This window comes from Zophobas morio, unplaced genomic scaffold (genome assembly GCF_036711695.1).
Source record: "Zophobas morio isolate AGI-343-1 ecotype UQ-CSIRO unplaced genomic scaffold, CSIRO_AGI_Zmor_V1 ptg000014l, whole genome shotgun sequence".
In the NCBI taxonomy this organism is placed as follows: Eukaryota; Metazoa; Arthropoda; class Insecta; order Coleoptera; family Tenebrionidae; genus Zophobas; species Zophobas morio.
In genome coordinates, this window is record NW_026972119.1 from 27,216,148 (window position 1) to 27,243,181 (window position 27,034).

Genomic DNA, 27,034 nt, shown 5'->3' on the forward strand with positions numbered 1-27,034 from the left:
TACAAAACATCCCGAGATTCTTTAAAATCCATATAAAATACCATCGATCCTCAATATTTTTCATATTAAAAAAATTCAAACGATATAATCCTCCGAAGATTCTTCCAAATTCGTTCTAAAATAACACACCAGAGATTCACAAGTTTTTTTAAATTCTTACAAAAGTAACCTTGCCACCAAAATTCTTTCAAATTCCTCCAAAAAAAAAAACACCAGAGGTTCTCGAGATTCTTTTAATTTCTTTAAAAAAAAAACATCAAGGACCTACAAAATTCCTTCAATTTTTTTCAAGAACAAAACATTTCGAGATTCTTTAAAATCCTTACAAAACACCACGGGTCTTCAGGATTTTTTTATATTAAAACAAACCCAAACAACTGAGTCCTCCTAAGATTCTTCCAAATGTGTTCTAAAATAAAGCAGCAGATGTTTCACAGATTCTTCCGAATTAGTTCTAGCATAAAACAGCAAGATTCCTATTATTTTTTTTAATTCTTTCAAAAGTTAAAGCTGCTGCCAAAATTCTTTCAAATTCTTACAAAAACAAAACACCAGAGGTGTTCGAGATTCTTTTAATTAAAAAAAAAAAACACCAAGGGCCTTCAAAATTCTTTCAATTTATACAAAACATCCCGAGATTCTTTCAAATTCTTACAAAACACCACGGGTCCTTTTTTTTAATTTTCAAGTTCTCAAAACAAAATCAGAATCTTACAATACATTTTCCAATTCTTAAAAAAAAGAAACTAACTGCGTCTAAAGATTCTTTCAAATGCATTCTGAAACAAGACACCAAAGATTCCGCAGATTCTTTTAAAACCAAAACAGCAGGGCCCCAAAATTTTTCCAAATTCGTCCAAAAATAAAACACCCGAAATCCCCAAAATTCTTTTAAATCGTTACAAAGAAGACAGGGTAGGTCATCAAAATTCTTTAAAATTCTTCCCAAAAAAACATCGAACCCATCCCCCAAGATGTTTTCAAATTCTTTCAAAACAATACCAAAGTCCTCTAACATTTCAAGATTTTTTTATTTGTTTGAAATTTGTTCTAAAAATTGAGAAATCGAAAAATCAAAAACCTGAAAAACTGAAAGATCGATAAACCGAAACATTTGAAAATTTAGAAATCGAAAACTGAGAATCGTCAAAAATCGTAAAATTGAGAAATCGAAAAATTGAAAAATCCCAACACTGAAACATCAAAAAATTGAGTAATCGAAAAATTGAAAATCGAAAAAAATTTGAAGGATCGAGAAATTGCACAATCAAAAAATCAAAATATCGGAATGTGAATAAACCGAGAAATCGAAAAATTGAAAAACCAAAAAATCAAAAACCGAGAAGTCGAAATATCATAAAATTAAAAAATATAAATTAGAAAAAGGAAAAATTCAAAAATAGTAATATCGAAGAATTGGAAAATCGAAAAATTGAAAAATCGAAAAAAATTGGAAAATCGAAAAATTAACAAAACCAAAAATCGAGAAATCGAAAAGTCGAAAAATGAAAAAATCGGGAAATCGAAAATTTAGAGACGTTAAAAATTGAAAACTCGTAAAAATGAACTATCGGAAAATTCAGAAATCGAAAAATGAAAAAAACCGAAAAACTGAAAATCGGAAAACTAAAAAATTGAAAATTTAAACAAACGAAAAATCGAAAAATCAAAAACCTGAAAAACTGAAAGATCGAAAAACCGAAGCATTAGAAAATTCAGAAATCGGAAACTGAGAATCGTCAAAAATTGAAAAATTCGAAAATCGCAAAATTGAGAAATCGAAAAATTGAAAACTCCCAGCACTGAAACATCAAAAAACTGAATAGGTAACGAAAAATTGAAAATCGAAAAAGTGAAGGAAAAAAAATAAAAATGCCAAAACTGAAATGTTGAAACACTGAGAATTTGAAATTTGAAAAATTGAGAAATCGAAAATTCTAAAAATCAAAGTCGGAAAATCGATAATTTGAAGAATCGAGAAATTGAACAATCGAAAAATCAAAATATCGGAATGTTAATAAACCGAGAAATCGAAAAATTGAAAAACCAAATAATCAAAAACCAAGAAGTCGAAATGTCATAAAATTAAAAAATATAAATTAGAAAAAGGAATAATTCAAAAATAGTAATATCGAAGAATTGAAAAATCGAAAAATTGAAACTCGAAAAAAATTGGAAAATCGAAAAATTAACAAATCCCAAAACTGCAACATTGAAAAACGAAAAATTGATAAAACCAAAAATCGAGAAATCGAAAAGTCGAAAAATGAAAAAAATCGGGAAATCGAAAATTTAGAGACGTTAAAAATTGAAAACTCGTAAAAATGAACTATCGGAAAATTCAGAAATCGAAAAATGCAAAAACCGAAAAATTGAAAATCGGGAAACTGAAAAATTGAAAATTTAAACAAATGAAAAATGGAAAAATCAAAAACCTGAAAAACTGAAAGATCGAGAAACCGAAACATTTAAAAATTCAGAAATCGAAAATTGCGAATCATCAAAAATTGAAAATCGAAAAAATGAAAGGAGAAAACAAAAAATGCCAAAACTGGAATGTTGAAAAACTGAGAATTCGAAATTTGAAAAATCGAGAAATCTAAAACCAAGAAGTCGAAATATCATAAAACTAAAAAATATAAATTTTAGAAAAACGGAAAATTCTTTGAGTAATATCGAAGAATAGAAAAATCGAAAAAAAATTAGAAAATCGAAAAATTAACAAAACCAAAAATCGAGAAATCGAAAAGTCGAAAAATGAAAAAATCGGGAAATCGAAAATTTAGAGACGTTAAAAATTGAAAACTCGTAAAAATGAACTATCGGAAAATTCAGAAATCGAAAAATGAAAAAACCGAAAAACTGAAAATCGGAAAACTAAAAAATTGAAAATTTAAACAAACGAAAAATCGAAAAATCAAAAACCTGAAAAACTGAAAGATCGAAAAACCGAAGCATTAGAAAATTCAGAAATCGAAAACTGAGAATCGTCAAAAATTGAAAAATTCGAAAATCGCAAAATTGTGAAATCGAAAAATTGAAAACTCCCAGCACTGAAACATCAAACAACTGAATAGGTAACGAAAAATTGAAAATCGAAAAAATGAAGGAAAAAAAATTAAAATGCCAAAACTGAAATGTTGAAAAACTGAGAATTCGAAATTTGAAAAATTGAGAAATCGAAAATTCTAAAAATCAAAGTCAGAAAATCGATAATTTGAAGAATCGAGAAATTGAACAATCGAAAAATCAAGATATCGGAATGTTAATAAACCGAGAAATCGAAAAATTGAAAAACCAAAAAATCTAAAACCGAGAAGTCGAAATGTCATAAAATTAAAAAATACAAATTTTAGAAAAATGAAAAATTCAAAACTAGTAATATCGAAGAATTGAAAAATCGAAAAATTGAAAAATCGAAAAAAATTGGAAAATCGAAAAATTAACAAATCCCAAAGCTGAAACATTGAAAAACGAAAAATTGATGAAACCAAAAATCGAGAAATCGAAAAGTCGAAAAATGAAAAAATCAGGAAATCGAAAATTTAGAGACGTTAAAAATTGAAAACCCGTAAAAATGAACTATCGGAAAATTCAGAAATCGAAAAATGAAAAAACCGAAAAATTGAAAATCGGTAAACTGAAAAATTGAAAATTTAAACAAATGAAAAATCGAAAAATCAAAAACCTGAAAAACTGAAAGATCGAGAAACCGAAACATTTAAAAATTCAGAAATCGAAAACTGAGAATCATCAAAAATTGAAAAATTCAAAAACCGCAAAATTGAGAAATCGAAAAATTGAAAACGCCCGACACTGAAATATCAAAAACTGAGTAGGTAATCGAACAATTGAAAATCGAAAAAATGAAGGGAAAAAACAAAAAATACCAAAACTGGAATGTTGAAAAACTGAGAATTCGAAATTTGAAAAATCGAGAAATCGAAAATTCGAAAAATCAAAGTCGGAAAATCGAAAATTGGAAGAATCGAGAAATCGAAAAAATGAAACACCAAAAAGTCGAAATATCATAAAACTAAAAAATATAAATTTTAGAAAAACGGAAAATTCTTTAAGTAATATCGAAGAATAGAAAAATCGAAAAAAAATTGGAAAATCGAAAAATTAACAAATCCCAAAACTGAAACATTGAAAAACGAGAAACTGACAAAACCAAAAATCGGGAAATCGAAAATTTAGAGACTCTCCCAAAATTCTTTCCAAGTAAAAGAGCAAAATTTCCACAGCTGTTTTCAAAGACCGTATGGCCCCCAGATTATTTCAAATTCTCCTCAAAAAGAACACCGGAGTCCTCTAAGCTCTTTTACGAACAGTTTCGCTCTTTTGTGTATCACGTAAAATCCATTTTTAAATTCAAAACTGGTCGAATTTTATGTTAATACAAGTCAAACACTGTTATTAGTGTTGAGTAATCACATATGAAGTTTATTAATTGACATTTGCGCCGTATTCACTTAAACCCGGCCACTCCTCATCAAATTCTCCTCCACTCCACATTTTCAAATTCCTCAAGCACCGCCGAAACTTTGGAGTGCTTTTAAGCCGCCTCCAGTGCGTGATTTCGAATACATCCGCATGTGCTCCTCGCAATTTATAGATAAAGCTCACCGTAAAAGCTCTCAGTCGATAAGATCCCCGTCACGCCTCAATCAGAATGATTTGATTCTTCGCACCCCATGAAATAAAATCGCTTATTCAGTGTGTCGCTGTACATTGTCTGTTTTCTTTATTTGCGCGCCGCCTCCGCGCCTTATGAAACGCAATATGGAACACTCTACGGTGTTAGAGCGATCATAAAGCTGATGCAGATGGCCCAATCGAGAGCGAATAGATTGAATAATTCCAAGAAGTGCAAGTCAGCAGCCTTAAACGCCCCCGACTCCTGTTTCGATTCGTTTTTGTCACGGATCCTGCGCCACTGCAGCATCTGCAGTGAGCACTGCAGGAGTGCTTTACTGCATCGCGGATTTTATTAAACTCATCAGTGATAATTTACGCTTTTCTACGATTTGGCGTTGTCGAAGGGCGATGCGGTGTTGCGCAGTTTCCTGAACTAGGTCAGATAGGGGAGCGATGGGGGAGATTTCAACGAGGGGGCGAAATTGCGTCTTCTCTGTTCTAGAAACCTGATGCTGAAGTCGCGAAAACATCCCGCTTTATTGGGGGCTAGTTTGATGCATCTATACTAAAAGCAACAAAGGCTGACTAAACGACGTCTGTTTTTGAAATTTTTACGACGTCTATTAATACAATAACCGTAGTTTCGTCGTTAAATGCGAATTGTAAACGTAACAATGGTCTGTGACACCGAAAAAATTAAAATAAAGAACTATTCCGTTGTGCAATAAATTGTCGGGACGTGTCCTCAGACGCAAACACATGTGCACGTGTCGCACAATACCGACGTTCTCCGAGACGATTTTAGCCAGCACGTGCTTTTTTTCTGGTTTCAACTTGGCAATTTTCTCTTCGCCCGCCGTCTTATTTGCAAATAATTAGGAAGTCATAAATTAAATTCGTTCACGGTTGCTTGCACATAACTTCTGGTTGGTCGGTTCATATTAGTAAGTACCGCAATAAACATCAAACAGAGGAGCTTTAATACGAGGGAAGATCCTGCAAGGCCGTTTTAATAACCGTACAGGCTTGGCTAAATCTTTATAAATTCCCGTAATTATAACATATAGATCGTAATTAAATTGCCATCCACATCTGAAGACATATTGCAGCTTTGGAAGTTGTTCGAGCGGAAGACCGGATTATTGTGACGTTACCGGTCACTGGGAGAAACATGGCAGGACTTGGGGTTGCCATGTTCGGCGTCGATGTTAATAATTGAATTTGGCATGTCCTTAGCTTTAGCCGACTCGTAATGCCGTGAAAATTAAATTGCAAGCCGCCGGATCATGGTAAAAATACTAATTAAAACCGAGACTAGAGATGTCAAAATTCTATAAAATCGAATGTGTCTTTAGATTTCTTAAAAAAATATTTTGCAAAAATTTCGCAAGTGGAATTACCCTAATGGAAATCAGGAGTGTTATCTGGAGCCGCTGAGGTCGCGCGTCCGCAGACCGAGGGCGTTTCGGGCCCCAAACAAATTGAGGTGCTTTGAGACCGCTAAAAGTTGGCGAGCGTTTGTTAACAGAATTGCGGCGACAAGCAAAGCAAGCTCCTTTAATTAAGAAGGCAGCTGAAACGTGTCAAGTGTTGCCCTCCAATCGGTCACACGTCTAATTAATGATTTCTCCGTCGAAAAGCTCTCCCTGATTATTTCTTTTACTTCCTTAGAGCAACTAATCCGCTTATACTTTGACTCGATTCGTCTTGCTGCAACGTAGGTGCGGAACGACACAAATAGAGTAAGAAGTCGGATTTTTATTTTTTGCTCCCTTCGCTTCCATTAGAAGTAATAAATGATGTAACAAAATCTATGTCGTTTGTTTACTTACTTTTCGAAGATTAAAATTAAAAGGTTTTTTAAAAGAGGAGAGCTGGAACAACTGCATGAGAATATTTAAGTGGATGGTAAATTTGCTTTTGCCAGACGTCGGACAGGATTTGAGGGTTTTAAACAACAGGACGAAACTCGTCCATATTCAAAGATAATAAAAGAAGAGTGGGTAAGAGGCGACCGTATTGTTGAAACAATTATTCTTTAACCTTCGACCAATTCTTTTTTTCTAATTTAGTTCAACAACACGGAAAAATATAAACGCAAATATTGATCGCGTTGTGAAACGTCAAGGAATCAGACATTCGTCAACATGATTTTAATACAATACATCCTTAGCTGTCGCTCGGGAAGTAGAAAAAAATCCAACGATTCATCACACACGTGAAGTATCTTTTGAATACCGCTATCTGGAGGCCGGGAATTACCTTTCTACAACAAAGAGTGTTATTTACAGTTCGAGACCTGCGATGATGCCTATATAACACTTGGGAGGACGATCAGTGGCATTACGTTGAAAGACTGATTCGGTTTTGTATCCTTACAAAAACTCGCGCTAGTAAAATGAAATTTTCAATCGTTTGTTTGTTTGTGGTTTGCTTATTAAGCTTATTTGCGCCGCAAAGTGAAGCTAGATGGAAAGGGTGGAGGAAAATTGTAAGTTTGTATTTTTTTTTCTGTACTTTTTATTAATAAAAATATTTTGTAGGAGAAAGCAGGAAGACGAGTTTTCGAACACTCAAAAGAAGCGCTTCCGGTGGTTGTAGGATACGCCGGCGTTGTTAGTGCAGTTGGAAAGAAATAGGATGATATAATAATTATAGGATGTGTCATAACTAAACCATTATCACAACATTTAAATGTTAAATTATTATAATATGACCACAATTAATCACCAAATGTACGACTACAGGTTTCTTTGTATTTCGTCATGTTATTTTTTTTATTTATTTGTAAATATTTGAAATTAGTGTGTTTGAGGATATCAGACAAATAAATGATTAGTATATATCTACTATTTGATTTGTGCTATTAGTGAATTTTTAAACACTTGAGTGTTTTCTTACTAGTTTACATTGAACAGCACTAGTGTCGAGAAATAATTAAATCAATAGAAACTGTTACGATGAATCATTGGCGAAAAATAGTTATTTAGTAAATTAATGTTGGAATGTAATACCCAACCGCGATGCAAAAGGTGCCGACTTCATGCCTCAGACTAAACTTTGTTTATGAAGAGTGTTTTCTTTGTTTAGTATTTTTTCCACTTGAAAATCCTAGTCGCAAGCTTATACTAACCTATTGTCTTAGAAGAAAGCAAAACAAACAGGTATTTCTCCATTACGAAAATTTTCTTTGAAAAATCAGACCACTTTTTCATCAACGTCACTGTTTGTTAATGGCAAGTAATCAAAATGAATCATTTATTAATCATTTCTTTCTTGTCGTGCGTCATCCGCTATTTATCTATTTTACATGTATTCTGAAAGTTTTTTAAAAGAGCAGATGCTAAAAACGTTTTAATATTTTTCCAAATACGAGTTATTTAATAATTTCTTAAGATGACATCATCAAGTTTCTGGGAAGACTGAGGGTGAGATTCATAATGGTCACTTAAGTTTAACTCATCCTTCACTCAAATTCAACTCACTTGACTTGAAGGTGAGGTTTGAGTCAAAATTGTGATTGCATTTATCGTTGTTCCTTAGCGAAACCTTTATGAATGTCAAATTAATGAGTCAAGTTCGAGTTGAGTATGAGGTTGTTTCAAAGAACGACTATGAATCTCACCCTAAGTTAAGGAACAACTATGAATACAATAATAATTTTGACTCAAACTCAATCTCACCTTCAACTCAAGTGAGTTGAGTTTGAGTGGACAATGATTTAAACCGAAAACCGAAACATTGCAAAATCCCAGAACTGAAATACTGAAAAACTGAAAAATGGAAGGACAATTGAAAAATCGAAAAAGTGAAAAAATTCAAAACTGAAATCTTGAAAAACTGAAAAATGGAAAGAAAATTGAAGAATCGGAAAAGTGAAAAAATCCAAAACTGAAATATTGAAAAACTCAGAAATCGAAAAATTGAAAAATCACAATTGAAGAAAGAATTGAAAAGTCAAGAAATAGATAAATGGGAAAATAAAAAAATCAGTTAATCGAAAAATTGAAAAATCGAAAAATTTAGAAACGTCAAAAATTGAAAACTGAAAAATAAAAACATTTAAAAATCGTAAAACTGAAATATCGGAAAATTGAGAAATCGAAAAATGAAGAAATTCGAGAAACCGAAAATATGAAGAATCGAGAAATCAAAGAATCGATAAATTGAAAAATCCCAATAGTAATACATATGTCGAAAAACTGAGAAATCGAAATCGAGCAAAACTGAAGTATTGTAAAGTTAATAAATTGAAAAACTAAAAATTTTTGAAAAAAAATCGTATCAAAAACTAAAAATTCAAAAAATCGAGAAATTGAACAATCAAAAAATCAAAACATTAAAATCCTAGCAAGTTGATAAATAGGAAAATTTAAAAAACAAAAATTTTAAAAATCCAAGAATTGAACAACAACAAAAATCTAAGCCTGAAAACTCAGAAAATCGAATGATCGAGAACTCAAAACATCAAAGAAAACAAAAAAATCTAAAATTTAAAAATTCGACAAATTGAAAAATCATGGAACTGAAAATTCGAAAACTCGAGATAGTGAAAAATCTAAAAACCTAAAACTTTAAATGAAAAATTAAAATATCGAAAAATTTAAAAACCGAGAAAACACAAATCAAAAATTTGAAAAATTAAAGAAACGAAATATTGCAAAATTCCAAAGCTGAAATATTGAAAAACCTAAAAATGGAAGAAAAATTAAAAAATCGAAACAGTGAAAAAATCCCAAACTGAAACATTGAAAAATTGAGAAATGGAGAAATGGGAAAATCAAAAAAATTGGTCTAAAGAGTTTAGACAGTACTTCCTTCGCTATCGGAAACGTGACGACTGCATGCCAAATATTGTTTTTTTTTTCACATTAGATTTCAAAGCATTAGGTTTTGTAGTTCCTGATTAAATCAATAAAATAAGTTTGCGCATTCATTAAATTTTTTGAGTCACCCTGTATATCCGAATCCAAAAAATATGAATGGAATGATAAATTACAAGAAGAGACTCATCATATTTTATACAATTTAGATAGGATTTATTTAGCAAAATTTTGGGGTGGCGTCATCCATTTTTTAGGAGGGATGAGCAAATATATTTTGATCAAAAATTTATCATGCTTATGATAAATTTAAAACATTTCCAAGATTTCAAAGCATTCGGTTTTGTAGTCCCTGATTAAATTAATAAAATAAGTTTGCGCATTCATTAAATTTTTTGAGTCACCCTATATATCCGAATCCAAAAAATATGAATGGGATGATAAATTACAAGAAGAGACTCATCATATTTTGTACATTTTAGATAGGATTTATTCAGCAAAATTTTGAGGTGACGTCATCAATTTTTTAGAGGGGATAAGTAAATATATTGTGATTAGAACGGTCCTGGTTTAATAACAAAAAAATATTGTTCGTCTATGAAATAAGCTCGTCTTAGACAAAGTATTCGTAAAAAAAATATGTCGTAAAAAAATGTACGTATGCTGGTCCCGACTGCGATTATGGTTTAAATATTTTTTAGGAAATCCTGTCATGGATGTAGAAACATTTGTGACAGCCAAAGAGGTTTTTTTGAGAAAATTATCTTTGAATTTAGACCAAATTGAAATAGACACTAGGCAACAGACACATTTGGGCAAAAGAAAGAGAAATTAGGGTTAATGCTTCAAATTTTGGACGTATTTACAAACTTAGACCGACTACAGCAATAGCTAAAACTGTGGAGTCTCTGTTGTACAGTACATTTAGAGGTAATAGTCATACATACTATGGACAGCAAAGTGAGGAAAAAGGTGTCAAGTGTTTTGAAATAAATAAAAATATAAAAACTGAACGGTGTGGCTTGTTTATTTCAAAACAATTTCCTTACTTGGCTGCTAGTCCAGACAGGGTTCTAGATGATAGGAGTACATTAGTCGAAATTAAATGCCCTTCAAAATCGCAAGATTTGTCTCCCGAAGAAGCGGTTAGAAAAAAAATAATCAAATTTTGTACATTGACAGACAGAGAATTGAAACTAAAAAAAAATCATGATTATACTTTCAAGTCCAGGGACAAATGCTTGTTACGGGTATTTCACAAGTTTATTTTGTTGTATGGACACCCAAAGGAATAAATATAGAAAACATTTATAAAGACGAAGAAATATATGTAAAAAATGGCAGATAAACTTGGCAGATTTTACTTTGGCGCATTATTGCCCGAAATAATTGATTCAAGAAGAAAGAGCGTTTGCGAGAGATTTTTTTTAAATAAATAAAATTTGTTTCTATTTTTTATGTACTTTAATAATTTATTAGGAGTACATTTTTCATCACATTGCATATTTTTATTATAAATATATTTTGAAAATGATCTCTCGGCAAATGAAAACATATACGAGCACTTTTTTCGAGTAAACAATGAAGGGAGAAGTTACTGGGCGTAGGGCTTTTTTAAAACACCTCCTTTCTGGGATAAGTAGTAGATACACTTAGCTACTTATACGTGTTAAACAAAAGCTGTGTTTTATATATTTTTTATTATTATTATAAATATGTTTATTAGTTTTATGAAGTAACAAAGCAAAATATATATTAACAATAATATTACAATGAATTTTTAGTAATCATGTGTATTGAATTCAGGATCCTGAGTGGAGTAAAAATATTATAGTTCCCCAGTTTTTTGATAGTACCTCACTGCGTAAAAGTTAATTTCCTTAACAATAGATTACAACGGCCGGTCCTTCCTTGCCATAAATTAGAAAAATCAGTCGAGAACTCTAACAATCAGCTTATGGTAGAGCAGGCGATAACGGTTTTACCTGGAAAGTCGCTTCCGTAAATTTTAGTGGCGCTCCAATCGGCAAAGTACTGAACTAACTGCTCAAATTCTGTTGAATTGATACCCATTTTTTTCAATAATTGTTAGTTTTTATTAAAAACTCTGCTAACCAATAGATTATTAATTTTCCTCTGATATTCCTGTTAAAATTATTCGAGGTATTTTGCATTAATTTGTGATATATTTTGATTTTAATAAACACATTATTAATATTATTATTTAAACAAATTGTATCACTAACAAACATTTAATGACTCTGCGCCCTGTAAAAAGTGATGTTATGACTCAAAAAACTTGAAAAGAAAACATACAATGGTGCTTTTTTTACGATATTTCTCAGCCATATTTTTTTAATTGATTGAACTGATCTCTGCACTCTAGAATATGAAAAAAGCTGCAGTTTGATGTAGATACATCTATATTAATATCATTTTTTCATACAAAAAACCAAAAAAATATTATACCTCGTCTAGCGAGTCCCCTTAAGTGAAGACTAATATATAAATCTCACCCTAAATGTACAAATTTAACCAATATTCTAAAACTTCGTCAAATTTATTTTCAAAAATTCGAAAATTTAACGTTTCAAACACTAACGCGGCTGAATGTATCAAAGACAATCAAAATATGTCAATTTAACTGATCTAAATAATTAATGAGCGCATGCTATATACTTAAACTAGAATAATTCAAGCGAATTTTGTACGAGAAGATTAAGAGTAAAACCCGACGTTTTCCGCCAGCGAATCCACACATAAAAATTGTACACACGCAACTTTGTCGTTGGTTGCGTTTCAAGAATAGTTCCACAACCCCATTATAACGTTTTTTTTTTAATTATGAGTTACCCGGACATATTGTACTCAAGTGTAAGCCGCTCGTAATTTCACCAACCCCTCTCCCTCCTCCCATTTTTCTCCCTGTAGCCGTCCTCTGGGCTGTAACAAGTGCGCATCGGTCCGCGAACGCCCCAGAATGGGGCTTGATTGAATTGAGAGCTCGTTTCCGCACGTTAGATTATCTAGATTGCGGATATATGCCTTGAATGCGAGAGAAACTGGATGGCTGCCTCTCGGCGAGTTTTTGACGCCGATTCGCCGCCAGCCCAATCAACTAAGCGTCTTTAAGCGTCTTCGGGCAATAAACAGGTGAACGAGTGGGCACCGCCGGGACGCCGTTACTCGGCAGTTATGCAGATTGGACCGCATCAGTATTCAGATCGAGCACTTTGCGCTGATTAACGCCAGTTCTGATGATGCGGTGTAAACAGGGGCACACATTCATCCTCTGCTGACGAAGAGCTTCGGATACATCAAATAACGTGTTTGTGATGCTTGCAGACGCCGTAATCTGCCGACTTGACAAACACATTAACAGCGAACTGCGACTTGCGCCGCGCTGGCAAGGGGGCCGACTTTAATGCCCCGTGGTGTTTAAGCGAAATTCCCAGGGAGGCGAATGAATGTGTAAAATAAAGATATATTTTATTTCGAAATATTTGTATGTAGTTGTTTTTCATACATTTTATTTTTATTTTCTGTCGGGCTCATCCAGGTTTAAACTCGCAGGATTCAAAGCCTCTGTAAGCTGATCCGGAGCCTGGGTTGTGGCGGCGCAAAATTTAAACTGCCCCACGTGGCACACTGCTGTTAAGAGCGGAATAACTGTCTTAACAATCTCGCAAACTTTGTCGATAGCTGAGCTTATTTTAGTGGCGTGGGCCCCCATTGAGTTGCCGACTCGGCTGGCGACTTCCCCGAATCGTATCAGTTGTCTTCGCTACAAAAAAATGTCAACGTACTTAAACTATAATTTTAAAAGTTACCATCCATCCGGGTTCTTTTTCTTCAGCGTTTTTGTTTTCCGGCCATTTTGTCTCGATTGAGTCGCTTCGGATGGGATAGGCTGGCGAACAATCAACATCTTTGGAAAAGGCGCACAAAACGGCGAAAATTGTTAGATAGAACAACACTTTGGGGATAATCATGTTGATGGTTTTGCTGTTTTGGAGAAACTAGGTAATATGAATAGATTTGTGTAAGGAAGTGTTTTTCCGGGATTTGGTGTACCGCAAAGACAAGACATGCTACTTGATTTGTTTATTTTGGTACATTCAATTAATAGTTAATTATTACATGTTAATCTTGCTGGACTTGGTTATTTTCGAAATTCGGCTGACGGGCCTGAGTGGGTGGTAGATTATTTTGCGGGTACTGAGCGGGCGGTTGGTAGTACACAGGTGCTTGTCTATTTGGCGGGTAATTTTGATAATATGGATATGGGTTGACGTAGTAGATCTGCGGCGGTGGCGGTTGTTGTCCACCCAACAGTCTACACCCAGCAGGTAAAGCCTTCTTGCCCAGATTCAGAGCGTTTACTCCCTAGAAATTACAAAAATAATTTAATACAGAAAACAAGTTGTCTACAAAAAACTTACCAGCTGGTTCCAGTCGAGTGGTTGCGGGGCCGCCAATATTTCCGCAACGAAAAAAATGCTACACAAAATCACCAATTTTACACCCATGATAAAACCTGGACGGAATAATTTTTTATTACTAGCTCTGTTGATGAAGAAGTGATGGGAGCTATTACAGTCGTCTCTTTATATAAATTGTCCCAATGATAATTAAACGGAAGTTGAGCCATCATTATTATCCTAAACCAAAAAAAAGATAACTTGTACTATGCTAATGTCAGGTCATATCTTGGTTTGGGTGGTCCCTGATAGTTTACGCAGACCTGGTATTCATTGTTTACGATGACGTTACTGATATGGTGTGGTGGCTGAGTAACTTCCAAATTTTTTTTAGAGGAAAATGTCACATAATTTGTGTATTGAAGTTCATATTTTGGTGAAACAGAAACATTTTTTTTTTGAGACAACATATTTTTGAAATTTGTTTCTAAAACAAACATGTTAGTGGTCTATTGTAAGTTTTCTTTATTGCGCAATATTATTTTTCTTTTGAAAGAGGAAAGTTTGTCCCATTTTAAGAACTGTGTATTTGTTGAACGTTCGATTTTTATTTTTAATTTTTTTATCTGAAGAAAATTAATATGAAACATTTTAAATAGGTACTAGATCAACACCTAACACCAGTGATTGCACCACTTACTTTTAAAAACTAATTAATTACTTTAACAATTATTTTTTGCACTTTGAAAATTTTGATGAGGAGACAATTTTAGATATTTGTTTTATAGGTACATTATTTTTTCTAACATCAAAACGTGTTTCAAAACCCTACGTTTAAAATGTTGGCAGTTAATTTTAGGTATCCTGGTAAGAAATCTCGTGTATTGTTGCTGGACGAACTGAGATTTTTTTGTAAATTATTTAAAACAATTTTGGGCGACTTTGGTGTTCTATTTTTGGAAAATTCTGAGCTGACCTGTTTTTGAGTTAATTTTGGGAGCCCGTTTTTTTTTGAAAAATTTAAAACAATCTTTAGGTTCTAGGTATTCCTGTTTAGAAAGAATTTGAAAGTAACTTGGAGCCTCTAGAGTCTTTTCTTATAATAATTTAATTAAATTTCTTAAACGATACGTCATTTGCTAAAATCAGTCTTATCTAAGGTACTAACCCCATCCACACGCCCTCTCTTTTCTTAGAGGGTACCTCATTTGCCAAAATCAGTTTTATCTTAGTAGGTACTAGCCCCACCCACCCACCCTCTCTTTTCTTAGAGGGTATCTCATTTGCCAAAATCAGGCTTATGTTACAAAGTACTAGCCCCGCTCACCCACTCTCTGTTTCCTGAAAGGGTATTGTAGTGACCGATTTTGAATTAAGATTTCGCGCTGAAAAAAAATTAACAGCGGCGCGAAATCACATTTGAATAATTTGAATTTGAAAAAATCGTTAAACATAGGCAACCATGTGCACGTTAACACTTTTTGGGTAGTTGGTAGCTCTCTAGGGGATTCTAGTTAGAGGGTTGTCATTGTTGTTTTGGTTTCGTGAGTGAGAGCATGATGTAACGACGTGGTGAGTTAGCTTGGTTGGTCTAGTTGTCTTGGTAGTTAATAAAAGGGAGGAAGTCTTTGGTTAACGACGTGCAGCTAATTCTTGCGGCTTTCTAATCGAAAATTTTTGACCGACGCTAAAACGTTCTGTAAATTTGATTCATTGTTTGTAAATTCACAGTTCATGTTAGGATTTTAATCGTTAACTGGTGCTAACACAATTTAATAGATATTAGATTTATTTTGATAAATACTTGCTCGGAGATTTTATGAAATTCACTTAATCAGGACTCAGTGGTTTGTTTCTCAGGTTATAAATAAGTTTCTGGATGTATATATGTACTTAAGTGTTACATTATAACACTTCTTAATTTCTCACACAAGATCCCTAATAGTTCATTAAAGGCAGTTAAATCAATCTAACGTTGCCCCACTCTGAGAAAAGACCGTAAAAGTAAAAAGCGGAATTCATAATTTCGCGGACTGGCGGGGGATTAAAATAATTTCTTCCCTTAAGCAATTATCATCGTTATCATCATTACATCACCGAGGTATTTCCTCGCAACGTGGAAAATTACATCACCGAGGTATTTTGTCGCAAGAATTATTTGTTGTTTAAAATTTCAGAAGAATGTATGGCGAACATAACTGTTGTTTATTGCTCCTTTTGAAACTTTGACACTTGTTCAGTTGTAGTTTAATATCAGAGTTATAAGAATTGAACATATAAATGGAATTGAGGTTAAATAACACAGAAACATAAATTAAGAATCCAAAACACAGAAACACGTCGCAAAAGCGGAGGGCGCGGTTCCTAGTCGAGCTGAAGAGAAAGATGTGGAAAGAGATTATATTTTGTAAAAAAGTTCACAAATGAACCACTGGCAAAAACTGGGTTTTACAAATTATACAAAACATTTGCCAAGATTGTTTTTCTTTCTTTTATTAAGTACAATTTTAAAGCAAATTTCAAAACCATAAAGTGATATTTATAGATTTTAGTTTAACTAATAACAAAGTACCACGAATATCAACCAAATCCCAGTTTATTATTCAGAGAAACGCGAAGCCGTTAAAATGATATTTGAAAAGTCCAAAATCGTAAGTAAACTTATTCTCCTCAGCCAAAATTGTCGTATTACGTCTACGACAACGACTCCTGACAACACCATGCCAACTCGAGGGGTGCCTACATCGCAATCCTTTCCATCCGACTAAAGGTTAATCAGGCCTCCAAATCAAAACTGCGTTCCAACTCTATAGGTTCCGCGTACAATAGCCCTTTAACATTTGATTAAAGAGCAAAAGGCAGCATTCATCTCTCGTTAGAACACTTTCGTCGGCAGCTCGGATAAATAAGCGTCGCGCCACTCCAATCGGACCATGTCATTTCATTAATTACTCGTAATTAAAACCCTTGTTGATTGGAGCAAACGGTGTATTTATCTAACGACACGGAGCAAAATCTCTCCCTCGTCCTGACAAGTGCCGTTTTCGAAAGGAGTAGGTTCGCCGCGATGGGTAAACAGCGCATCGCGATAATTCCATTAAGAAATGAACTGAGCCAAGAGCTTTGATGGAACAGACTGGTGCGTATAATTTCCAAGTTAAATAAATGTTGTGTTAGTCGAAGTCGGAACACACGAGCTTGAGTACACAGAGGCGGACTCGGCCATGCGAGATTGTATGCTAATGCCACATGCACACTCTTATGAGTTCTTGGGTATCGAGCCGGCCGCGGATCGCGCACCAGGGGTGCAGCACTGATTAAACATTGTAATAATAATTCAATTATTGGGGAGAAGTTAAAATAGCTTAGTTCAGTGGTACAGCAACAATATGTAGAAAAAAGAGAATTTATGAGCTTACTTTTTGTTATAATCAGTTTAACAACCTTCCAACGGCAATTTGTCTACTCGAAGAGCCATCTCATTAAACTTTTTGCACAAAATTGGATTTGCTTCGACTCGATTCATTTAATAAAAAAGTTAATGTATAATATAGCATCCTCCCGCACGCAAACGTTTGACGGCGATCGCGAATGGCTTTAATTAAATCACACACGGTTGCTCAAGTCCAGTTAAATTGAAAATAAATTAGATATGCCTGCGCTTTAAAAACGTCCCTATTGATGAGACGAAATTGCTCTCCATACCAGCAGGGGCTGTATAAATAGCAGTTTTAATATCAATTTCCTAGGTCCCTCGTCCCGCTCTCTCAAAATTGAATTTAAAACACGATGTTAATCGTGTGCCGTAATTTTGTCAAGCGTCAACCTCCTCTTCCACGATACATGCAAATCAGCGACGTCGTTCACTTTTGCTGACATCTAGCTCAGTGTGTGACTCTTTAAATGCGTCATGTTTCGAAATTTAGTCCTCGCTATGACACGATTTTCCCATCTACATTATTAACACCTATACGATGGAAATATTAGAGAAAATTTGCATGCATGAGAGCCGCTTAAATGACTTCAAATGCTTTTAACTCTCTGCATTTATTACGGGCGGCGGAACGGCGGAATTAAGTCCTAATTAGAAGTGCTCGGAACAGAAAATGATAAAAATATTCTAATTTTATAAATCAAATCAAAATTATATACGATGTCATAGCAACAATAAAAAATTGACATTAGAAAAATGCTGTTTGACAGCATGACAATGAAGTCAACGAGATGCACGGAAATGCACGATATAAGAACCAAAAAAGCAATCCGCTAGCAATTCCAAACGAGCGTGATTTTGGTTGTTCTTTTGAGTAATTCTCGTTCGTTTTTATAACATTCATTTTGTATTGGAAAATTTTATTTTTGAAAAAGTTGTCCAAAAATTCTCAAAAAATTGGGAGATATAAGGTAGATCCCGACGTGCTGATTCCAAAAATATAGCGTGTTTAATGTCACGGAAATTGTAAAATTCGAAATTTTTGAAATTTCCAAAAAGCGATATATGTAATTCGATGCGCGATTTTGAGAAAAAACGGACGCAGATCTCGACATGCTGATTCCAAAAATACAGCAAATTTGGCCGAAATTTGAAGAAGGGGGGACCATTGGAAAAATTTCACTTTTAAAAAAGTAGTCTAAAAATTGCGAAAAAACTGAGGGACGTAGATCTCGACATGTTGATTCCAAAAATATAGCGTGTTGATGGTCAGGGAGCAACATTTTCGAAAGAATCGGTTTGAAACGCGAATTTTTGAAAATTTCAAAAAATTTCGATATTTGAACGGTCGATTCCGGAAAAACGGTTGCACTTATCAATGAAACGATGCCGGAAGTGAATTCTCGAGCTCGAAAACTACAAGAATATGTATTTAGTTAAGTTTCGAAAATGTCAAAATTTGGCCGAAATTTGAAAAAGGGGGGACCATTGGAAAAATTTCACTTTTAAAAAGTTGTCTAAAAATTACGAAAAAATTCAGGGACGTAGATCTCGATATGCTGATTTGAAAAATATAGCGTGTTGATGGTCAGGGAGCAACATTTTCGAAAGAATCGGTATGAAACGCGAATTTTTGAAAATTTCTAAAAATTTCGATATTTCAACGGTCGATTCCGGAAAAACGGTTGCACTTATCAATGAAACGATGCCGGAAGTGAAATCTCGAGCTCGAAAACTACAAGAATATGTATTTAGTTAAGTTTCGAAAATGTAAAATTTGGCCGAAATTCCAAGAAGGGGGGACAATTGGAAAAATTTCACTTTTAAAAAAGTTGTCTAAAAATTGCGAAAAAATTCAGGGACGTAGATCTCGACATGCTGATATCAAAAATATAGCGTGTTGATGGTCAGTGAGCAATATTTTCGAAAGAATCGGTATGAAATGCGATTTTTTGAAAATTTCTAAAAATTTCGATATTTCAACGGTCGATTCCGGAAAAACGGTTGCACTTATCAAAGAAACGATCCCGGAAGTGAATTCTCGGGCTCGAAAATCACAAGAATATGTATTTAGTTAAGTTTGGAAAATGTCAAAATTTGGCCGAAATTTGAAGAAGGGGGGACCATTGGAAAAATTTCACTTTTAAAAAAGTTGTCTAAAAATTGCGAAAAAATTCAGGGACGTAGATCTCCACATGCTGATATCAAAAATATAGCGTGTTGATGGTCAGGGAGCAACATTTTCGAAAGAATCGGTATGAAATGCGAATTTTTGAAAATTTCTAAAAATTTCGATATTTCAACGCTCGATTCCGGAAAAACGGTTCCACTTATCAAAGAAACGATGCCGGAAGTGAAATCTCGAGCTCGAAAACTACAAGAATATGTATTTAGTTAAGTTTCGAAAATGTAAAATTTGGCCGAAATTCCAAGAAGGGGGGACCATTGGAAAAATTTCACTTTTAAAAAAGTTGTCTAAAAATTGCGAAAAAATTCAGGGACGTTGATCTCGACATGCTGATTCGAAAAATATAGCGTGTTGATGGTCAGGGAGCAACATTTTTGAAAAAATCGGTATGAAATGCAAATTTTTGAAAATTTCAAAAAATTTCGATATTTCAACGGTCGATTCCTGAAAAACGGTTGCACTTATCAAAGAAACGATGACGGAAGTAAATTCTCGAGTTCGAAATCTACAAAAAAATGTATTTAGTTGATTTCGAAAATGTCAAAATTTGGCCGAAATTTGAAGAAGGGGGGACCATTGGAAAAATTTCACTTTTAAAAAAGTAGTCTAAAAATTGCGAAAAAACTGAGGGACGTAGATCTCGACATGTTGATTCCAAAAATATAGCGTGTTGATGGTCAGGGAGTAACATTTTCGAAAGAATCGGTTTGAAACGCGAATTTTTGAAAATTTCAAAAAATTTCGATATTTGAACGGTCGATTCCGGAAAAACGGTTGCACTTATCAATGAAACGATGCCGGAAGTGAAATCTCGAGCTCGAAAACTACAAGAATATGTATTTAGTTAAGTTTCGAAAATGTAAAATTTGGCCGAAATTCCAAGAAGGGGGGACCATTGGAAAAATTTCACTTTTAAAAAAGTTGTCTAAAAATTGCGAAAAAATTCAGGGACGTAGATCTCCACATGCTGATATCAAAAATATAGCGTGTTGGTGGTCAGGGAGCAACATTTTCGAAAGAATCGGTATGAAACGCGAATTTTTGAAAATTTCTAAAAATTTCGATATTTCAACGGTCGATTCCGGAAAAACGGTTGCACTTATCAATGAAACGATGCCGGAAGTGAAATCTCGAGCTCGAAAACTACAAGAATATGTATTTAGTTAAGTTTCGAAAATGTAAAATTTGGCCGAAATTCCAAGAAGGGGGGACCATTGGAAAAATTTCACTTTTAAAAAAGTTGTCTAAAAATTGCGAAAAAATTCAGGGACGTAGATCTCCACATGCTGATATCAAAAATATAGCGTGTTGATGGTCAGGGAGCAACATTTTCGAAAGAATCGGTATGAAATGCGAATTTTTGAAAATTTCTAAAAATTTCGATATTTCAACGCTCGATTCCGGAAAAACGGTTCCACTTATCAAAGAAACGATGCCGGAAGTGAGTTCTCGAGATCGAAAACTACAACAAAATGTATTGAGTTAAGTTTCGATAATGTCAAAATTTGGCCGAAATTTGAAGTAGGGGGGACCATTGGAAAAATTTCACTTTTAAAAAATTTGTCTAAAAATTGCGAAAAAATTCAGGGACGTAGATCTCGACATGCTGATATCAAAAATATAACGTGTTGATGGTCAGGGAGCAACATTTTCGAAAGAATCGGTACAAAATGCGAATTTTTGAAGATTTCTAAAAATTTCGATATTTCGACGTTCAATTTCGGCAAAACTATTGAAGTAATCAAAGAAACGATGCCGAAAGTGAGTTCTAGAGCTCGAAATCTACAAGAAAATGTATTTAGTTAAGTTTCGAAAATGTTAAAATTTGGCCGAAATTTGAAGAAGGGGGGACCATTGGAAAAATTTCACTTTTAAAAAAGTTGTCTAAAAATTACGAAAAAATTCAGGGACGTAGATCTCGATATGCTGATTTGAAAAATATAGCGTGTTGATGGTCAGTGAGCAATATTTTCGAAAGAATCGGTATGAAATGCAATTTTTTGAAAATTTCTAAAAATTTCGTTATTTCAACGGTCGATTCTAGAAAAACGCTTTTTGTTATCGAAGAAATGAGACCGAAAGTGGATGGCCCGAAATCTAGCAGAAAATGATGTTAGTTAATTTTCTGAATAAGTTAAAATTTGGTCGAAATTTGTATTATTCCATTTTCTAACATTTTGCCAATTTGTGTCTGAATCTCATTTTCTGTAACTGCGGCAAATGTTAAAAACATATACAGTAATAATGAAAAAGGTGTTGCATTATTTTACAACTTATTACTTTGTTTATTTATAGGTATTAGTTACTGTAAGTGGATCATTTTCAAGCTCGAAAATTGGCATTTTCTCTTCGTTGTTTAGATTTTTCATATCTGAATTACTGACTAACCTATCCACTCTATCAAATTATTGTGAACTACTGTCATCCCTAACATTGGATTTTTACTGGAATTTTATTTGGCTCTGACTTTTCAAAACAATACATTTTTCAAATAACTAAACAACGCCAACAAAGTTTCCGGCAACCCAAAATACACACTAGTTTCGCTGCAGACAACCGGCCGGTTATTAAACTTTTAATTTTTTGCGCTTTCTTGGTGCTTCTTTCTCTTCGTTTCCATTTGAAAGGCGCGTTTTTACGATACTCGAAAATAAATTGTTCATTTAGACAACGGCCAAAGTTGTGAGCACGTAATTAAGTGCAGAAATGCAGTTCTGCAGTCAGTCGGAATCTATTAACCCCATCCCGCGTCGGGGCCTCTCCAATTAAAAAGGGACAACTCCGACGACAACTTAGTTTCACTACAGCGAATAAGCAAAATTTGAATAATTATACAATAACACGCACTTAGTTATAAAGTTGTTCGGATCCATCAAATGTAGTGTTGTACTGCAACTGCGGTGCCTTCTCATTAAAATATTTTAATTACACTTCAATGAATATTCAAAAGTTTAAACTGAAATCCTCGGCAGACGAGAAATATTAACATTCCGCAACGGCAACCACTTCTCTTCGTATTACATTAATTGAAATACAACCACTCGAACTGATGTCGGGGGATGTTTACAGAGAAACATGAGTCAAAGAAGCGGGGTTTTTTCCTCGGCTTTACGGAGAAGAATATTGTAAATCTTATCGCGGGGCGGAAATGGGGAGGGGAACGATCCCAATCAGTTTCCTTTGGGAGACTAATGATCTCGCACCTTGACTGTGACATGTAATGAAAACAGTGACGTTTGACATGTACTACTAAATAACATTCATTTGGCACTAGAGTTCCCGGATTCGGCCCGGAACATCAAATTTGCATAACGTACGGACTGAGCTGTTTCTAAGCGAAACACTCCGGGATTTATTTTACCCCATTGACTGCACGCAGATGTGGCTCCTGTATGGAAAGCGGGGTGTTTTTAGCTGGTTTATGGGACTTGTAAATGAAGGTTGGCACTGCACGCTGTACATAGAGACAAGCAAGATATGTTCACTGATAAACACAAAAAATGACAAACGTTTGGCTTACAAAAATTACCGTTTTAGTCAGAAAGGGGCTTCATGGTCTGACAGTGTGCGGCAATGTTACAAGTGTTATAACCCAAACAACTGCTAATCAGCGACAACAAGCCTCCGAATGTCAATTGCTGCAACTTTGCACATGGCATTCCAATCCCCCAAATCTTACGGTTTCCTAGATATACGTCAAACACCGTCTTACAAGTTCGGTGCAGATGTGTTCATTTGCAGCTTGTCTTATGTTTTACGCCCCGCTGCCGTTCAACTAAAGCCAGAGAGACGAGTAACATTATGAAAAGTCAGTCGAGCTGATTTGCTCAAATTCCTTAATTTGGAACAATTGTGTCTGGAATAACTAAGTTTTATGAAGTGGATTTTGTATGAGTAGCTATAATTGCGAGAACGAAGTTCGGGATGAAGTTCGTAGGCGCGACTACGAAAAAATTATTTCATAATCACTTACCAGGATATCGATCCTCTCGATCTAGGTTATTCCTAAAATCCGGAAATGCGATCTGGGTGACACTGGAAACACACACGTGTTGTTGCGTAGCACTTCACATAACATGGTTGTAACACTGCTTTTTAAAACGGTGTTAGAAAAAGCGGCTAGCAATTTTAATATTTAGAATGGAAAGCACGAATGGGACTAAACCAACTGACCCAGTTCCTCAGGATGCACCACCACATCGGTGCCAGCAATGCAGTTCGCGCATAGTTGCACTGCACTACCCCATTGATAAACACGGAAAAAACGGGGGTGTTGACATGGAAAAACGGGTCACGGAAAACTGGGTTATTCGGCGACGGAGGTCTCCTTATAATTAATGTAAAAGTCCATTTCTGCCAGAGAGACATTAAAAATAATAGCTATGTAAGTTGTAAAAATGTTAACTTGAATTAAAAAAAAAAAACTTTTGAAATTACAAATCATTTATTGTACATCTCAGTTTTCTAGAAAGTTTCAATCAAACAAGAAATGAATTGAAGTAGTTTAAATCATAAAATTGTTGGCATACACCTTGGTCCCACAACAAATTTCAAGATTTTTTTGATATCTTATTATATTATTATTATTTTGAATATGGCAACATTTAGAATTTTTATTGACTTTAATCAGAAAATTTGAAAAAGCTTGAGCATTGATGATCAATTTTTTGTAAATTTTTGGTAGCTTTTCCCAAGATCAATTTTTCGATATTCTTATCCCTTTGAGACTTTTTGTCCTATTTTTTCGAAAGTTATATAAAGGACTTGGATTTTTTACCATATTTAAAATTTGTAAAAAATTCTACTTTCCAAGCGAATATTTGGAGATTTTTGGTCCGCGACCTTCAATATGCTTACATTTTTCTTCCTTCTTTTTTTGCGTTTGCAATTTTCCAGTTTTTCGATTTTCCAAGTTTTGGGATAGATAATTTTTTAATTTTTCGATTTTTCAATTTTTCATGCCTTTGATTTTTCGTTTCGGTTTTTTATTGTTTTAATTTTTTCAATTATTCGATTTTTCAACGTTTTGGTTTTATCATTTTCTTGTTTTTTTAATTTTAATTTTTTCAATTTTTCCTTTCTTCAATTTTTTTCAGGTCAGGTCAGGTCAGGTCAGGTCAGGTCAATACTAGCTAAGATAAGACTGATTGGCACAAATTTTATATCCTCTATGAAAATAGGGGGCGGGTGGGTGGGGCTAGTATTTGTTAAGATAACACTCTTTTTGCTAATGACGGAACAATATTAAGAGTAATCACTGGAATAAAGAGGGGGTGGGTGGTCAGAGCTATTCCTTGCTTATAAAAAACTCTGAAATAAAAAGTTAAACTTAGCTCCACCCACCCACCTGTTCTCTCATTTTTTTTCTTCTGCTTGCAATTTTTCTATTTGTAATTTCAGGAGTTTTCAATTTTTAATTTTTGAATTTTTCGATTCTTTAATTTTCCATTGCTTCAAATTTTCGATTGTTTTTTCAATTTTAGATTTTTCAGTTTTTCGATTTTTTCCATTTTTCGTTTCTTCAGCTGTGAGTGCATTGATCACCCAGAAGCATCACAATATTTTGCAATTTGAGAGAGAATTTATTAGTCAAAATTTTTAGATGACGTCATCAATTTTTTGGGGACGATAGATGAATAAATTTTGATTTACGATTTACCACGATTACGATAACCTTAAAACGTTTGCAAGATTTCACAGAATTCGGTTGTATGCTTTCAAAGTTAAATTGTAAAATGTTGTACAATTTTGATTTTTTTTTCAAAAATCTGGATGCCAAGGGTGAAAAGTCAACACAAATTCATACATCACAAGTGCAAGAGTATCTTGATTTATGAAATTAAAAAATAATTTTGGAGATTATGTATCTAATAAGAATTGATACAGACGAGAGAGAGAGCGCGAGAAAGAGATTACACCTTGAAATTTTTCACTCTTTTTCACTTTCCAAAATAAGCTAAAGAATTTTTTTGCAGATTTCCACGTCGAGTTTTTTTAGTTGTTCTGATTTCTCAATTTTTCAATTCTTTGATTTTTCAATCTATCAATTTCTCGATTTTTCAATACTTCAGATTTTCAATTTTTCAATTCTTCTATTTTTCAGTTTTTTGATTTTTCGATTTCTCAATTTTTCGATTTTTCGTGAGAATTAAAATCGGAAAAGTGAAAAATCAAAAATCAGAAATTGAAACAAAAAATAAAAAAACGAAAATTTGAAAAATCGAAAAACTAAATATCCAGTTAAAATTGGGATACTCAGAAATCGAAAAATTGGAAATACGAACAATTGAAAACACGAAAATTGAAAAATCGTAAAATTAAAATCGGAAAACTGAAAATTCACAATTGAAACAACGAAAAATTATAAAATTAAAAATCGAGGAATTGGAAAATAAAAAATTATTCTAAGATCGAAAAATTGAAAAATAGGAAAATTCAAGACACAAGGATTGGAATAATTATTGAAAAATTGAAAAACTGAAATAAATCAATCAAAAAATTTTAAATTCAAAATTCAAAAAACTGTGAAATCGAAAAATTGCAAAATATAAATGGGATAACTAATTAATTGAAAATACGAATAATTAAAATATTTAAAAATAAATCAATTGAAAAATCGGAAAATTGCAAAATTGTGAAATGAAAAATCCAAAAATTGAAGAAACGAAAATTTGATTATTAACTGCTCAAAAATTGAACATTTAAAACTGAAAACTAAATCGAAATTTTGTCAGTCCAGAAACGGAAAAATAGAAAAATTAAATATTGAGATCTTGAAAAATTGAAAAAATGAAAAATCGAAACATCAAAAATTCAGAAACTGAAAACTCAAAAAAGGTGCTTCATTTCTTCAAAAGTTGTGCCATTTTTCAGAATTGCCGTTATGAAATATGGAAAATTTTAGGATCTTTAAAAAATTGCACTTTCAAACCCAATATTTGGAAAATTTTGGTCCGGGACTTTCAACAAATGTTCGAAATATATATCTTAGAATTTTTTGTGAATTTTTACGCAACTTTTACAAAAAGCTCATTTTTCAAAAATTGTGAATTTTTTTTTTCAAACATCTTCGACAATTTTATTGCCAAAAAAGTTTCTTTTGTTGATTCTGATTTTTAGAAGTTTCGGCTACTTTTCTTGGAAAATTTTTATCATTTTCCTAGAATTCTCAATATGAAATATGACAATTTTCAAGAATTTTTATTGATTTTTTCAGTGAGAGTATTTGAAAAATCTTGGTCCTGGATCATCAGTACGCCATATTTTTCGAGCTCGTCTAGATCTATATTCCAGAATTCTCTGTGAATTTTTAGGCAACTTCTCCAAAGAACTCAATTTTTTTCAATACCTTCCCCCTTTGGAAATTTTTTACCTCTTTTGACCTTTTTCAAACATGGTTGAAAATGACTAAAAATGTTTTTTTTTTAGATATCCACAACAGAACCCATTTTCGGCTTCATTTCTGCGAAGACTCTTTCTTTTTAGGATCTTTAATCAATTCGAATTTCAAACTGCATATTTGAAAAAT

The 27,034-nt window shown here is 33.4% G+C and overlaps 2 protein-coding genes across 2 annotated transcripts; both read right to left on the reverse strand.

Moving 5' to 3' along the window:
• Nucleotides 1-12,936: 12,936 nt before the first annotated feature.
• Nucleotides 12,937-13,554, reverse strand: LOC135129079 (uncharacterized). The gene is made up of 2 exons (XM_064056161.1): nt 13,295-13,554; nt 12,937-13,248 (listed from the first exon to the last, which is right to left on the reverse strand). Exons 1-2 carry the CDS (start codon nt 13,454-13,456, stop codon nt 13,000-13,002), a joined length of 411 nt encoding a protein of 136 aa, XP_063912231.1. The 5' UTR covers nt 13,457-13,554; the 3' UTR covers nt 12,937-12,999.
• LOC135129080 (uncharacterized) lies at nt 13,554-14,058 on the reverse strand. The gene is made up of 2 exons (XM_064056162.1): nt 13,907-14,058; nt 13,554-13,850 (listed from the first exon to the last, which is right to left on the reverse strand). The coding sequence occupies exons 1-2, from the start codon at nt 13,991-13,993 to the stop codon at nt 13,608-13,610; spliced, it is 330 nt and encodes a 109-aa protein (XP_063912232.1). The 5' UTR covers nt 13,994-14,058; the 3' UTR covers nt 13,554-13,607.
• Between the last annotated feature and the right edge of the window lie 12,976 nt (nt 14,059-27,034).

Coding starts and splice junctions, on each gene's coding strand:
- LOC135129079 (XM_064056161.1), bottom strand. CDS start 13,456: ATGATTATCCCCAAAGTGTTGTTCTATCTAACAATTTTCGCCGTTTTG. Junction 13,249..13,294: donor AAAAAGAACCCGGATGGATG/GTAACTTTTAAA, acceptor ATTTTTTTGTAG/CGAAGACAACTGATACGATT.
- LOC135129080 (XM_064056162.1), bottom strand. CDS start 13,993: ATGGGTGTAAAATTGGTGATTTTGTGTAGCATTTTTTTCGTTGCGGAA. Junction 13,851..13,906: donor CACTCGACTGGAACCAGCTG/GTAAGTTTTTTG, acceptor TGTAATTTCTAG/GGAGTAAACGCTCTGAATCT.